Below are 14686 nucleotides of genomic sequence, written 5' to 3'. Positions count from 1 at the left end.
ATAACATGCAAAACCAAAAATACCACAAGTCACGAGTTTGTACTGGACTGTGGATGTTGTAACTTTTCAACATGATAAAGACCACTGCGGTGTTCATAATGGAAGCAAGTTCTCCATTACTGAAACTTAAAATAGTTTGACTAAGCAGCTTTACCCCATACTAGAGTAATATTTGACAGTCTATAGCTTTTGTTTTGCCTTTTTTTGTAAACATCTTTCACAGAATTGGTTCGTAAAACTAAGTTAATGCTAAACCTCTGCGATCTTATCCCCTCCTCACTGTTTTCACATCATTTTTTTAAAGAGACTGTGTGTGACAGATTTTCAGTTCATTGCAGACTCGCAGTGATGTTGTTATTCAAGCAGAGCACTTTTACCAGGCAGATAAAATGCATGTAGCATAGCAAAGTGGCACAGAAAGAAAGATAGACACAGACAGGCACCCCGACGCTCTGCATGTGGTGCAATGTTCTCACGCCTGCCAGAGCAGCGAGGTCAGTCTGAGTGGAGTGAAGTACTGTCTGGATTTGAGCAGAGGTAGGGCAGAGTTCAGCAAACTGAAGCTGAATTCACTCTCCTGTCAATTTCTACAGCACAGACAGAATTACATTAAAATTCCTAAACATAAAGACTAGAAGCTTTTGAAATTCTAAATTGCAGATGCCCCGGTTCCTATTTCAAGAGAAGCACGGTGATTAAAAATCCCTCCTTTTAGGCTGGGAAAAGAGAGTTCAAAGTACAGGGTTTTTTGTTGTTGTTTATTTATCACAGCAGCTATGATTGCTCTGGCAGCGTTTGCTAAAATCTGTCCTCTGTCATATGTTCCAGTTTAGCAGCCTAGATTTTGCTCCCCTGCTCTTGTGTTTGCCTGCGAAATGTGCATCTGATAGCTCATGTGTGGTGTTATGACTGACTCTCTGAATAACCAGGGCTGAGACGGGTGGGTAGGGGGAGGAGATTTAGAGTTGGGGAGCCAGCTGCCTCCAATCAGCAGCAGAATCCAACAGGGGGTTAGGCAGGGTGAGAGGCAACGGCCAACACCAGTGGCCTGCTCTGCCAGAGGAGATGGAGAAACAAAGAACACGAGGAAATTGGGGCCATGGAGAAACAGTGGGGAAGCATATAGAAGAATTGTAAACAAAACAGCTAAATGAGCTGTTATATAAAAGAAAGGATTGTTAATGGAACTAGGAAGTAGGCAATGTCTGAGGGAGAATATCGGGACTGTGAAGAAGTCTATATGTTGTATGAGGTTGACAGGAAAAGAGAAGGGAACAATCCTCATTGAAAGTAAAAACAGCAGCATGTTTATGAAATATATACACATCAAGTTGCTGCAAAGAGCAGTGCTTTTTTGAGTTGATATTTTTATGTTATCATTCTGCTGTCGACTATTCAAAGGTTCCAGGCTTTTAATTTTCAGTCTTTCTAAATGATCAAGGTTCCAAGTAATGTTATATACTTCAGCAACGATTTTAGACTTTTATCATATATAGAAAATATATGTTTTATACCAAACACTTTTATTTCCAAAACAGGACATACATCAATCTTAAATGCCTTTTTGACAGCTGTAGAAAAAAATGTTTCTGTTTTATTTTCTCGTTACTGTCGTGTGCAATGTGAAAAAGTATGGGAGATGAGTTTTGAAGTCAAAGTTTCAAATTGTGAAAATGATGTCATAAATTTCTTAGATTGTAGATTTGCAAATTTGTGGAAGTAAAAATGGCAATTTAGGCAATTAAAAAAATACATGTTTGCTTGAAAAAGTAATAAACTTAGAAACCACATTGCTTGACTTTAAAACATCCTGGATTTGTTTACAGACTGTATGTTTGAATGGAATGAATTTAACCAGAAAAATTACTGATTTTTGCTTTGATGCAAAAAAATGTAGAGCTCCCTCTGCTGACTGGCTGTTGTAAAGATCATAAATCTTGCCTCTGTGATGTTTAAAGAGGAGAGGATGCCAAACAGTACATTTTTAACTCTTCTTAAATATTTTTTTGTCAAACGTGGTTTTTGTAAGTTTAAGTTATTTTGCCGATTATTGTTCGTGTATTTAAATTTCTTCAGTTTATTTTGATTTTATTACCCTGGCCCGGATTACTAAAGTAGAGTAAGGCTAGCCAGACGAAACCTGAGCCCAGTATTCACCAAGTGGTTAATTTTGGTTTATCTTTTGGCGTTTCCATGGACTAATCCCAAGACAAATCCCCAAATAACTGAGATGAACTGTCCCACTTTTTGGGACCCTTAGGTTGGGGTGCCAGACAAACCAGTCCAACCCCAGAAGGTAGCGCTACAACACTGTAGTCCATTGATTGGTTGTAAGTGGCTGTATTTGTCCTTGCGGCAAACAGCCTTCTCTGAAACAAAGATCCAAATGGAAATCACAAAGAAGACACATTGCTGGATCTTGTCCATCATTGCTTTTTGTCTACTGTGTCCTATTTTTCTTCTTCTTTGGATTTATTAGTAATGTACACTGATGCCGTGACGCTATTATGTAACTAACAAAACTATCAGCTTCTGGCTTACATATCACTTACCAAGAGGGGGCACGGTTGTCTGTAAAAACACAAACAAGACCAGGCTTACCTGATCCAGCCGTACCAAACGGTACTGATCTAAACTGGACTGCTTGGTGGAAACGGGGCTTTAGTGAACTCTACCATGAGAGTCTACTCACTCTCCACAGCCATGACTGTCAGCTTCAAACCCACGCTTACTCTGCTTTAGACCTCACTGAAGGATCTCTGATGTTTTCTCAGTAAGGTTAATGTGTTTTGGGGAGAAACACAGGTGTGACGTCAGTCTATGACCCTGAAAGCCAGGTCCCCTCTGTGCATTCCGCTGTTTCACCATCTCGGTTTGTCACTGCCAGTGGAGCCAGTCTTTTGGCTTCAAAATTCCCAATGGGTGAGATGTGACCTGACCATTACGAATACAGTCCGTAGATTTGTCACAGACACAGCCGAGTGAAAAAGATGCTACACACAGTGAGGAGGTGTAACAATGAGAAAGATGGCTTTTTCAGGTATGTTTGCTTAAAATCAAATCAATGAAGATGTGAGATAATCATTAATTAACAATCAAAAGCTGAATCTGATCCAGAAAGAAAGAATAATGAGGTCGAGCACAGCAAGCAAAACGCAGGGCAGTAGGATCTGATGTGGGAAAGTGAGAGCAACAACTCAATTATCTCACAAACCTGTGATAATCTCAGAATGTTACACCCCCTTACACACACACACACGCACACAGAGGTAGTGCTGGTAGCAAGATGCTCAATGTAGAATCAATGCTCTGCACATTTTTAACAAACAAAACATCCCTGTTGTTGTCGTCTAGCTTTTTCCACTTGTTCAGCTCTAAGTTGGCCGCATACCTGACCAGTTAAACCAGAGCAGTCATCCTTTCTGAGGAACTAACAGCTAAGTGGATCCTTCTTCTCTCGAAGATCATCACTTTTTGATCTTTTTCTGGATTTCCTTCGATAATCAGAATCATCAAACCTCTGCAACGTTATTTTGATCTGTCTCTGCTTCACTCAGCATCACTGTGGTAAAGTCTGTAATCATTAAACTCTTCTGTGTCTATACCATCTTTCTTTTTTTACCCTGACCTTTGCTACCAACTTGTTCCTCTCTTTTCCACCACAACAAAGGCATCCTCTCTGCCATACAAGCTTGATTAAGTTCACATTTTACTGATATTTCCCCTTGATGTCTCATTCAGTGGGTTATTGTGGGCACAGAGATATTTATCAGTGCAGTAAGTTGGTGCTGAAGAGCCACTCGTAGGTTGATGATCATCTAATTAAGACAAACTGTTTTTTCTTTGTGGGTTGCTCAATCTTCTAAACACTGTTTTTCAGTCAGACCAAATTATTAAAATGACTACATGCTTGTTGGATGTGTTCTTGTGTCATGTCCCAGGACAGAGAAACTCTTTGATAAATATTTGAACAGGCGAAATGCAATAACAACAGGCTCTTAAAACCCAATTTGTTTCCATTTCCCGGCTTTTGATAAGACAGCAGATACGGTTACACAGTCATTCGATCATTACTCTCTATCCAGTGTCCTCCTCAGTCACTGAGCCGTTCACAGCCCCTCCATGTGTCTGTGATGCGGAGTGGAAATTCTGTTTGTGGGAAGAGGAGCAGGACCAGATTGGTAGCTGGTGTCGGTGCTCTGCGATGTATGTGCTTGATGGTGTGCGTCCTCTGTGTGTGTCGCTCACACAGGCAAGGAGAGGCCTTTTGTGCCAAAAAAGGTGCTCATTAATAATGTAGGCTGTTTTCAATGACGAAGCCACGTGCTTCCCTGGGAAGTAAGTTGTTCCTTTTATGAATATTTTATCACAGTCGCTAATGAATCCAGACATTCGAAGCAATCATAACCAGCTAACAGCCCCCCTGCTGCTCCGCGTGGGGCAGCAGAACCCTGATCACTTTTAACCTGATTACTGGTGATGCTGATGGATTCAGATTGGTAGTGGATTGTATGATCTCCATCAGATGGCACAGGGAACAGACACACAACAGTAAAGGGACTGATGCCAAAAAAAGGTAGTTACATGATGCTAAAGAGGACTTCTGTGCACTACACACAGACTGAGTATGTTGGTTCAAACTTAAAGAAGCTTTTGGGGGGGGGGGTTGTTTTAATTGGACTGCCTCGCCACCTTCTGGCCTGGAGTCTCACTGACACTGTTGTAATGACTGTGTTAATTAAAAGGAGATCGGGTGGGCACAAATTTTGTCTGTTCATGACAATTTTTTACCTGATACAACTTGGCCTGTCACAATAATCAATAAATCGATTAACCGAACGATAAATAAAAACGTCCTCGGTAAGTTTGCCAGCCTCGATAAACTGACATGTGCATGCATGTTTGTTTTCTCCTCTCTTTCAACCAAAGAGGCTGAATGAGAAGATGGCTCACTACGTCTATCTTTCCTAACATCGGGGTGCATAGGTTCTATAGCGGATTTTGCGAATTTATAGCGGAGTGAGCATCTGTCAAAAATGCGATCTTTGGGGTGAAGAGAGAGCTGAAGCGAGCGTCCTGAGGGGTAAGGAGGAAACACACGCTGATATGAGTGATGGCACGAAAGATACGGTTCTTAAGCAGCCTGCCACAGTCCTAGTGTGGGATATTTTGTTTTTTTATCAGAATGAACAAAGTGTGAGCTCATGAACACCAACGAGCTGATATGTTGCATTTGTTTGAAAATAGTGGCGACGAAGAAGAAGAAGGGGCTGTGTATCATACCCCACAGGTGCAGCGGAGCCTTGTTCTTTGACAATCTGCTCTTACTGAGGCTTTTGGTCGGCAAAGTAAAATGTTTAATTTATTTTATTTAAAAGATCCTGACCTTTTAATTACAGTCAAATACTCTTAAGAAATTAAAGTTTCTTGCTTTTGATATGGTGTACTCACTTTATTATCCCATTTATCATAATTACATCAATGAAAAAAATTGAAAAAAAAAAATCAAATAATATTGACAATAATATCGTTTATCGGCAATAATATTTTGGAAAATTATTGTCTAGCAAAATTTGTTATCGTGACAGGTCTAGATACAACGCACCACGGTAAGGTACTTATCAGTACAGTTTCATAGTGATACAGTTTGAAACGTGTCAACAAGCAATCGTAGTAGTAGCGGGCTTTATGTAGGGCTATCGGCAGTCCGGTGCTCCAACGTATTTGTAGGCTAATGTGACAAAAAGAAAACACTGTCAGTTTGTTAGTAGTTTATTAGCTGTCTATATTTAGCCCAGCTGGCAGCTCAGTGCTCTGAGACATGACGGTTAGGTGTAATGTTAGTAAATCCTGGTTAGCTGTGTCTTGCCAGTCATATATCAAGCAGAGCTAATGCAACTGCACTCCCCATTTTATTGATAGACTCTCAAGTTTGAACAGACCACTGCTGAATAACTGCTAACTGTGGGTTAGGGCATTATCACAAACAGTTTAGCCTTTAGCTTGTGTCTTAAGCTTTAGCTTAAACTTCATCAGCCAGCGTGGTGTTGTTACAGAGACTTGGACGTGCTGTAAATCAGTCCGATCCTGCTCAACCCAATCAGGAAGCTAAGAGGTAGCATTTCAGAATAACCTGTAATATTGGTGCTGATAATCTCATTTTAAAGTTTGGCTTACCATCAGGCATATAACTCAAAGGGAGACTTTTGTAAGATCACTTAGAAACTTCTAGCGGCTCCTTTAAATAATTTACTGTCACCTCTTTTCATGGTTCGTCTGACTTTTTTCTGACCTTTCCAATGAAGACCTCATTCGCAACAGCAGTAGCTGCCCTGAGGTCACGTTTGAGCATTTTCCCAGACACAAAGATGAAGAAAAATCAAGTTTCAGTCAGCGTCATGCACATTAGAGCAAAATGACACATGTCACGTTTTGATGGCTTCTTCACTTGAAATGGAATTGGAAAATATTCTTAGCTGTTTCTACTGAATGCCATGTGTGCCACCACTGATTTAAGATTGTGCCTGATGAAGATGAAGCAGAGCTTTGTGTTGGAGGATTTTCTCCGTACTCTAAGAAGGATTTAGTATACAGGCTCGATGAAAAGCAGTAAGACATGAATGGCTTGACGCAGAGACATTCCTGTGGAACGGTTGTGAAGCCACAGTTTTCAACGGGTCAGACGGACAAGTTTAAAGGAATGAATATGGATTTTTTTTTTCCCTTTCAAACCTACACCATTAAAGTAAATTCAGAAAGAACTGTGAAGAAGACTCTAAAATTAGTGTGAACTTTTCTGAGATGTTTCCATGCAACACTTGTATGAAACTGCTTGAAATTACACAAACACTAACTTTATTTTATATAACTGAAGCGTTGACAATGAAAGCAAACCCAGAAATAACTTGCAGAAGTTTGATCCACACTCCACATGTGCGCGTGAGTTTGTGAGTAAGGTGGCACATGCGCCAGGCGAGGATGGTGATTCTCCTCGTGAGCGCTTATCGTGACTTAGCAGCTTAAGGAAGTCACACATCCCTGGATGATCTCCATGTGCTCTGACCACCGCTGATATCCACCGAAGGCCACCAACATGTTCTCTTTCCTGCTGCTGGCTGTGCTCTGCTTCCTTCCTCCTGGAAACAAAATGTTGGGTGTTCAAACCAAAATCAGACACAGTGAATCCACAGCTTGTGTTTTTAAAGTAACAGGTGTGGGACTAGTAAACTTCTGTCTGACTGACAGGCAGGAAAAGTGTTTTACACAAACCTGAAGCTGAAAATAATTGTTCTATAATCACTAAATCTCCATATTTGCAGTGCTCCTGCTGGAACTGGTCTCCCTGTGTACTTTGGCTTGTTTCAGTTCTTAAAGGCTGAACCAGTACTACCCATGAAATGGTTTAATCCCTCCTACAGCAAGCGTAGAGTTGGGCTTGGCCACCCACTGAGAGAGATGGAAGGAGACACACATGGGAGGGGGTTGTACAAAAAGCAGCAGTAACCTTTGAAGTAATTAACAGATTTAACAGATTACACAGCAAGAGTCTCTCCCTCTCTACCTCCACCTCTATCTTTCTTTACCTCTTTTGATTTCTTCTCTTCTTATTTTTATTTTCTTGGCTTTATTTTACCTTATTTTCTTGTTTTCCTTTTTCCTCTCTCTTGGTCATTCTATCACCACTCCTTTAAATTCCTGGTTTGATGTTTCATTCTGCCCTCACCCTCCTGTCCTCAGTAAGACAGACTCATCACATTAAATAGTTTTTATAAAGACCTCAGATCCAGATTTTTTTCTGCTCAGTTGTACTTTTTTGACTCTCCAGTCACAGTTATACTCACGCTTTATGTGTGTGCTGCCTTTTGATGAATGAACCCATTGTGCCACTGTTTTGCAATGAGCACATTTTGTTCTTTATCTTTTTTCTTTCTTCCACCCTCCTCTCCTTACTCAAAGCTGTCTTCATCACCTTCCTCACTTGTCTCCCTCATGCAGTGGTGGGGGAGTATGTTGTTGTTCTCTGTAATGACAGGCCTTACAGGAAGGGGATCTCTTGGCCCACTCTTACAATGATCAGTATCGATTATCCTCAGGAGCTTGCTGTGAGGGTTGGGGGTTTGGGAACAGGGGACAGAGATAGACATTCTTCTGTTGCTAGGAGACAGTAACTGGCATGGCACAGGAGGGACAGGGGGACCTGGCTCTGGGTGATTAAGGCATTGGTGGAAAGGCATTCTGTCTGTGGTGGTAGGCTGAGGTTGAAGAAGGTGATGGATTAGCAGCACAGGGCTGTGAGGGCTTAACAGGAGAGCTCCAAGTATTTTCAGCTGTCACACTTATTGAGCCGTTTCTTCTGTTTTGGAATGTGCACTGGGTGATCACATTATCTGCTTATTCACACCAGTTTATTGTTGAACAAAGCTGTGTATCATACCCCTACACTACAGAATAATGACACATTAACACTTCACTGACCTTTGTCACACCCTGGATGTAATCTGAGGCCCCGTTTACACGACAACATTTCATCTGAAAAATGCTAAAACGTAGTGAAAAAAATCTGCGTTTACACTGAACCGCTGAGGGATTGTAAATGCTGTAGTAAGCATCCCAGGCCTGTAGTTGGCGCTATAACTGTCTTGTCCAAAAGCCGCTTTTTGGAGATCTCCACCAATGTAGAGCTGGGCCGATCATCTGGCGTATTGGCAAATACTAAGTGCAGAAGTGGTGCAACAAATGCACAAGACAGTTGGCAGATTGAGCAGCACATGCACAACATGGAAGGCCATGATGGTGGTATATACAGTACTGTTGTATGCACTTGTGCGAAGTGGAGCATGACGGCAGCGTTTCCACCAAAAACAATGGCTTACTGTTTAGAGAGCGTACTTTTGCGTTTCACCCTAAAACCATTGTGAAAACGGTCCCTGATAGATCTGTCACTATAACAAATTTTGCTAGGCGATAATTTTCCAAAATATTATTGCAGATAAACGATATTATTGTCAATATTATTATTATTTTTTTTTTTTTTTTACTTCATTGATGTAATTATGATAAATGGGATAATAACGTGAGTACGCCATATCAAAAGCAAGAAACTTTAATTTCTTAAGAGTATTTAACTGTAATCAAAAGGTCAGGATCTTTTAAATAAAATAAATTAAACAAAAAATATAATAAATTTAAGAAAGAGAAAAAAATACAATGAAAATGAAATGGACTCTTTAAGTAAAAAAATACATGTCGATGAAAATAATTAATACTAATCAAAAACAATAAAACATAGACCCTGTCTCTGAAGAAAAAACAGAACTCCAAAAAAGAAAAAAACAACACTTAATAAATAAAAGGGAGTTTATACAGTTCCTGAATTGTTTGTAACATGTACTTCTTCCCAGTCAAACATTTTTAACACTTCTGGCTTTCAACCATATTGAAGGGCTGCATTTCTTTGGCAATGTAGCTGTCTTTGAGCGCCCACCATTTGGCGCTTTTATTTCTATTTACTTTGCAGACCAAAAGCCTCAGTAGAATAGAATAGAATAGAATAGAAAATAAAATAAAATACTTTATTTATAATAAGTATATAAATATAGTAAGAGCGGATTGTCAAAGAACAAGGCTCCGCTGCACCTCCCCTTCTTCTTCTTCGTCGCCACTATTTTCAAACAAATGCGTCATATCAGCTCGTTGGTGTTCATGAGCTCACGCTTCGCAAAAGATGCCAAAAATTGCATTTTTGACGGATGCTCACTCCGCTTTAAATCCACTACATCCGCTATAAAACCTATCAACCCCGATGTTAGGGAAGATAGACGTAGTGAGCCATCTTCTCATTCAGCCTCTTTGGTTGAAAGAGAGGAGGAAAACAAATATGCATGCAGGTGTCAGTTTATCGAGGCTGGCAAACTTACCAAGGACGTTTTTATTTATCGTTGGGTTAATTGATTTATTGATTATCCTGACAGGCCTACACCCAACCCAATTTTAAACCAAGATCGCAATGTAACAGAATGCAATTTTCAAATCGCAAAGGCTGCAATTGGAAAAAAAAAGTTTCATGTACACAGACCTGGAGGGAATATAGTAACTTGTACTTGGTCTTCCTTTAAAACCAGCAAAAGTCAAAATGCTGTTTTTTTTCCTGGCAAAAAAACCCCTGTGAACTACAAAGATCCATCCAGTGGATTGTAGAGCCATACCCCTTTATCACCTTTTTCTGTATGGTTTGTCACCGTTACTGACAACTGGAGGTCAGTAAAATTTCACAGTTTTCCTTTTTCTTTTTCAATTAAGAAATGTAAAAAAGACTTGTTTAAATGCTAACAGTATCTTTTGTTGGTTAGTCGTACTATAAAATGACTTAAAACTTGTGTTAAGTGAACAATCGTATGCTAAATCGCAATATTGGTCTAAAAAAATTGCCGTTAAATTATTTTCCAAAATCGTTCAGCCCTACACCCAAGTAACTCCAGATTGAAGGCTGGTGTTGACCTGTGACAGATGCAGCACAAGCGCCCATTTTGTTGCCAAACTTGTAGTCTGCATGTTCAGCTAAAAAAAGATTGAATATGTTAATATTTTACCCAGCTAAGCTGAAAGTTCCTTTAGCTCTGCTATATTTACTGCTTTCTGCACTGAGTACGTATCTCCTGCGTCAAGGGGCCATCTCAAGGCTCTCAATACACACTCTCTCATTACCACCCCCCAGGCTACTTTGCTTCTCTCTGCCCTCGCATTCATCTGGATAACGGAAGCTCAGGCTAAAATATCTCATTTCCTTTTGCTGAAGTCTTACTACCTGCAAAGTTTGCCAGCTGGTTCTTTGCATCAAGCTTTCTCATATTTGCTTAACCCTTATCCGTCCGGTATCAGGCTGGCAGCTCGAGGGTAAGATAGCCTCCTGTTCTGTGTTAGCTTTGTGAGTATTGACTATGTTAAGTCACACACACATGCAGGTTCACATGCACACAGACCATGGCACACAAAGCCCTCTTTTTTGGGCCCTCATAAACTCTATTAGGATTTATTACCTCAGCTTTGTCCCAAGTGAACGAGTCTGGCCTGTTCCTGATTGAGAGCAACCCGAGGGGAGGGCCCGAGAGGGAAGGGAGGTAACAGTATGATTAGTTTGGGGCAAGGGAGTGTTACTGATGTTACACAGACATGCATTGTGAGGTCAAACTGATGGAGTTCACACTCTATTTGTTGAACACAAAATTCAGTTTTTTTTTCATTAAGAAGTTATATTTTGGTTCTCATGACCCTTAAAGAGGTGGATCAATGAATTGTTCAACTTAATGTAAACCAGTCTAGTCTAGCCAGCTGTCTCCAACCATATTATAATGAAATAAGCTTGAGTTGTCAAAAAAGAAACTAGCACTTCATTGTTATTACGTTGTTATCAAGACTTTAAGGAAATATAACACCAAAAACAAGACCATTTTAAAAAATGATACAGTTTTTAATATGTAGAGGTAACTGTGTCAAATAGCTTTCTAACTTGACAACCATTGGCTTATAAAACAGAAGCTGGCTCTGATTGGACCTCCTGCCGTGCATTTAATTGGTCCTTAGTGAACATTCAGTCACGTCAGATGACATCCAGCTAATGAGGGCTGTCAATCAATCAATACATATAAGCTTACACTGCATTATGAATAAGACTCAGTTTAGTTTGTGAGTGAGCAGGGCCTCCAAGTGTGATAACAGAAGATTAACAGAACACTTTAAAGCATTAAGTTTCATTTTATTCTTGTTTCCCAGTTCCTGTTTTTGGACGCTATGTCAAAATAAAATGTACAAGTATAGCCTTCTACACTCTCTCTATTTCTTTTTTTATATACTGTGAATTATTTGATATAACTGAGCTGTTTATTTTGTGTAGAAATAGTGGATCAACTTTTCTCAAAGTTAATGTCATTGTCAACAAGTGAAGGGTCAGTGGAGCTAAATTTTTTATGCCTAATCAATGGAAATTATGCTATCCCCCATAATTTAGCAGATGTGAAGAGGATTTCTGTGAATCCATGCTCGATTCCCCTCCTCGGTAACATAATGGTCGTACCACGCTGAACTGAAAGTGAAATTCAAAACTGAATCTAGATTTTGTGAATTGATACCCGATTTTGTATTTTTGTATTTAAAGAATGTCAAGCAAATAAATTGAATTTTAAAACATTGAATCTAATTTCATGTCATGCTTTTAAACTTTAATTAATAATTCAAATTCAGTTTCTAGTGGCACAAATCTTAGTCCATAGAATTGGTACCGTTGCCATATTGACTGTGTTTGTATTCACATCTATGTAACTTATCAAGCACCTTTTTTGTGAAAATGATCCAAAAATCAGCAAATTTTCTCACGACTCATTTTCTCTCTCTTTTCCGCTTTTGTATTTGTTATCCTCAGGTCATGGAGAGCATTTTCCTGTGATAGAAAAATAAGGAATTTCTCGCACACAGCCAGCACGTGGGCGACAGGTGGATGGTGTATCCTTTGTCAGCTGGTGGTCATGTGTGAAGCTGTGGTCTGATGCCCACCCTCCCCTCAGCGCTGGCCATGGACGGGGAGAATTACCTGCATCCAGAAGGCCCTCAGCTAGACAGCACCTTGTTCTCAATGGCCTCCTCTAACATGGAGGTATGAAAAAAATCGTCTAACCTGTTTTTATTTTACTGAAATATTCAAGAAGCTTGTGTCGTAACCATGTCTGTATTTGTCCCGTGTTAGAGTGAGATGAAATATATTCACACACACATACGGATCTTTTCTTTGTTTACTCATCTTTACAGAGCTCTGATACATTTTTAAAATAAATGTAAGATTTTTTTTAATAAACATGCAAGTATTTTGAAATTTATTAAAGATCATCATACTCCCTCTACAGGAAATATGTAACATTTTATTGAAATTATGTTTGTGTACAATTATTTCTTTATTTATCATCTTAGCTGTCTCATACGGTGGTACACAAACATGTGAGGTATATTAAAATCACTTCAGCTGTTACTTAACATGCAATTATCAGTGTCTACTGCGATGCATTTGAGAATTGGTGTGTGGGTGTGTGTGTCTGTGTGTCTGTGTGTGTGAGACTTCTCGCTTGCATTACAGTAATCTGAACAGGCAAGGAAGTGATACTACTTGTGGTATGGATTTCAATGCAGAGTTTCTTAGGAACGGAACAAACTCTGTGAAGATTAGGGCTTAATAATGGAGAAATTGTGAACTCACAATATCATCCTCATATCAATACCATTTTCATTAGCTTTATTTTTTAGCTGAGTCTAAAGTTTTTCGAAGTTGAAAGATCAAACATGTCTACCCCTTTATTCTCCTACTGCTGGGAGTCTACATTTTATTCCCTGCATTTTCAATTATGGTATTTGAATTGTCACTGTGATACAATTGATTGAGAAAATAAAATCTGTCTATCCAGGTTCCTCAAAGAATAAAAACTAGAGATGATAATTGTGATAGTACAATGAAATAAGGGTGTATTAAATCACAGTGAACACTTGGAATACTCTAAATGGGAAAAGGTAATGTGTGATATTGTATAAACATCCTATTCTATCTCTTAAACTACAGTAAATTGCAGAATGTGCTGGTATGATATTGATCATACTCTTTTCATCCTTTGTTACAATTTTTAAATAATCCACATGTTGTTGAAACATGTCAAATTTTGTTTTGTGTTTCATTTCAGAGTTCAATATTTGCCTCCTCTGACTCCTGGGGATCCTTCACCCAGCAGCCTGGATACAGCATACACTGCCCTATGCAATCTGGAAACCAGTAAGTAAACACAGCCCTCCCAAACACCTTTGAGAATGCTTATCAGGAGTTTAAAATCAGGTGCATCAGCTGTCAGTCCAAGACACCAAGCGCTTGTTTATATTCAGTGGCCGAGGAGTTGTGTACCAACACCCTGCTCAGGAGTCACAGATGGTACTGACCTTCAGAATGAAGGCTGTAAAATTAGAAATGGTTGAGAACAGCCCACATGGGTTCACACATGAATTCACAAAATGTCCCAACAGTCCCAGGACTGTCATGAGTTGTTCTGTGATAATTTTAGTTATTTTAAGTGGGTTGTAAGTGTTGTCTGTGATATATTTGAAATATTTGTTCATAGCTTTGTGTAATGGATTAATGCATTTCCCCCAGTCATCTACATTCACAAAGGAAACACACACTCAACAGCTTTATTTGTTGACCCCCTTAACAGAACACATAGTTTTGCTTGAAAACATATTCAAATCATGAGAAAAAAGTATTTAAAAAAAGCACAAAGCATAAACAGCTCATCATTAGACTATTTGATTATTAGGACTTTTCTCAGAGCTCAGTCCATCCTCAGAGTCATAAACAGCATGTCAACGTGTTATTTTACAGAGGCTTTTCTGCAAAGTGTCTTTACATTAAATAAGGACAGAGAACACTTATTATCATTTATTAGTGGACTTATTTTGTTGCTTTTATCCCACACAGCTCTGAATAGTGCGTCACAGTTATGTAACAAGTCTGTATGTCAGGGAGTGTCATCAGGGTCAGTGGTTATCAACATACATGAGTTGTTCAGCTTCCAATCCTGATACAGACAATTAGAGAGCAGGTGGGCTGTTTATAAAGCTACAATTGAATAATATGAGGTTTAGATACAATTCAAAATAAAAA

At 39.3% G+C, this 14686-nt stretch overlaps 1 protein-coding gene across 2 annotated transcripts in view; it reads left to right on the top strand.

Moving 5' to 3' along the window:
• sbno2b (strawberry notch homolog 2b) overlaps positions 1-14686 on the top strand; it is a 63563-nt gene that overhangs the window by 5012 nt on the left and 43865 nt on the right. For both annotated transcript variants that reach the window (XM_074667948.1, XM_074667947.1), the window contains exons 2-3: positions 12416-12646; positions 13716-13804. In XM_074667948.1, the coding sequence (XP_074524049.1) occupies positions 12539-12646; positions 13716-13804 (197 nt within the window). In that variant the 5' untranslated portion in view covers positions 12416-12538. The remainder of the gene's footprint in view (positions 1-12415; positions 12647-13715; positions 13805-14686) is intronic.

Source organism: Halichoeres trimaculatus, unplaced genomic scaffold (genome assembly GCF_033239565.1).
Source record: "Halichoeres trimaculatus isolate MK-OKI-2021-1 unplaced genomic scaffold, fHalTri1.1 fHalTri1_scaffold_4, whole genome shotgun sequence".
Classification (NCBI taxonomy): Eukaryota; Metazoa; Chordata; class Actinopteri; order Labriformes; family Labridae; genus Halichoeres; species Halichoeres trimaculatus.
The sequence above is the reverse complement of the archived record's forward strand: the minus strand, read 5'-3'. Positions and strand labels throughout refer to the sequence as shown.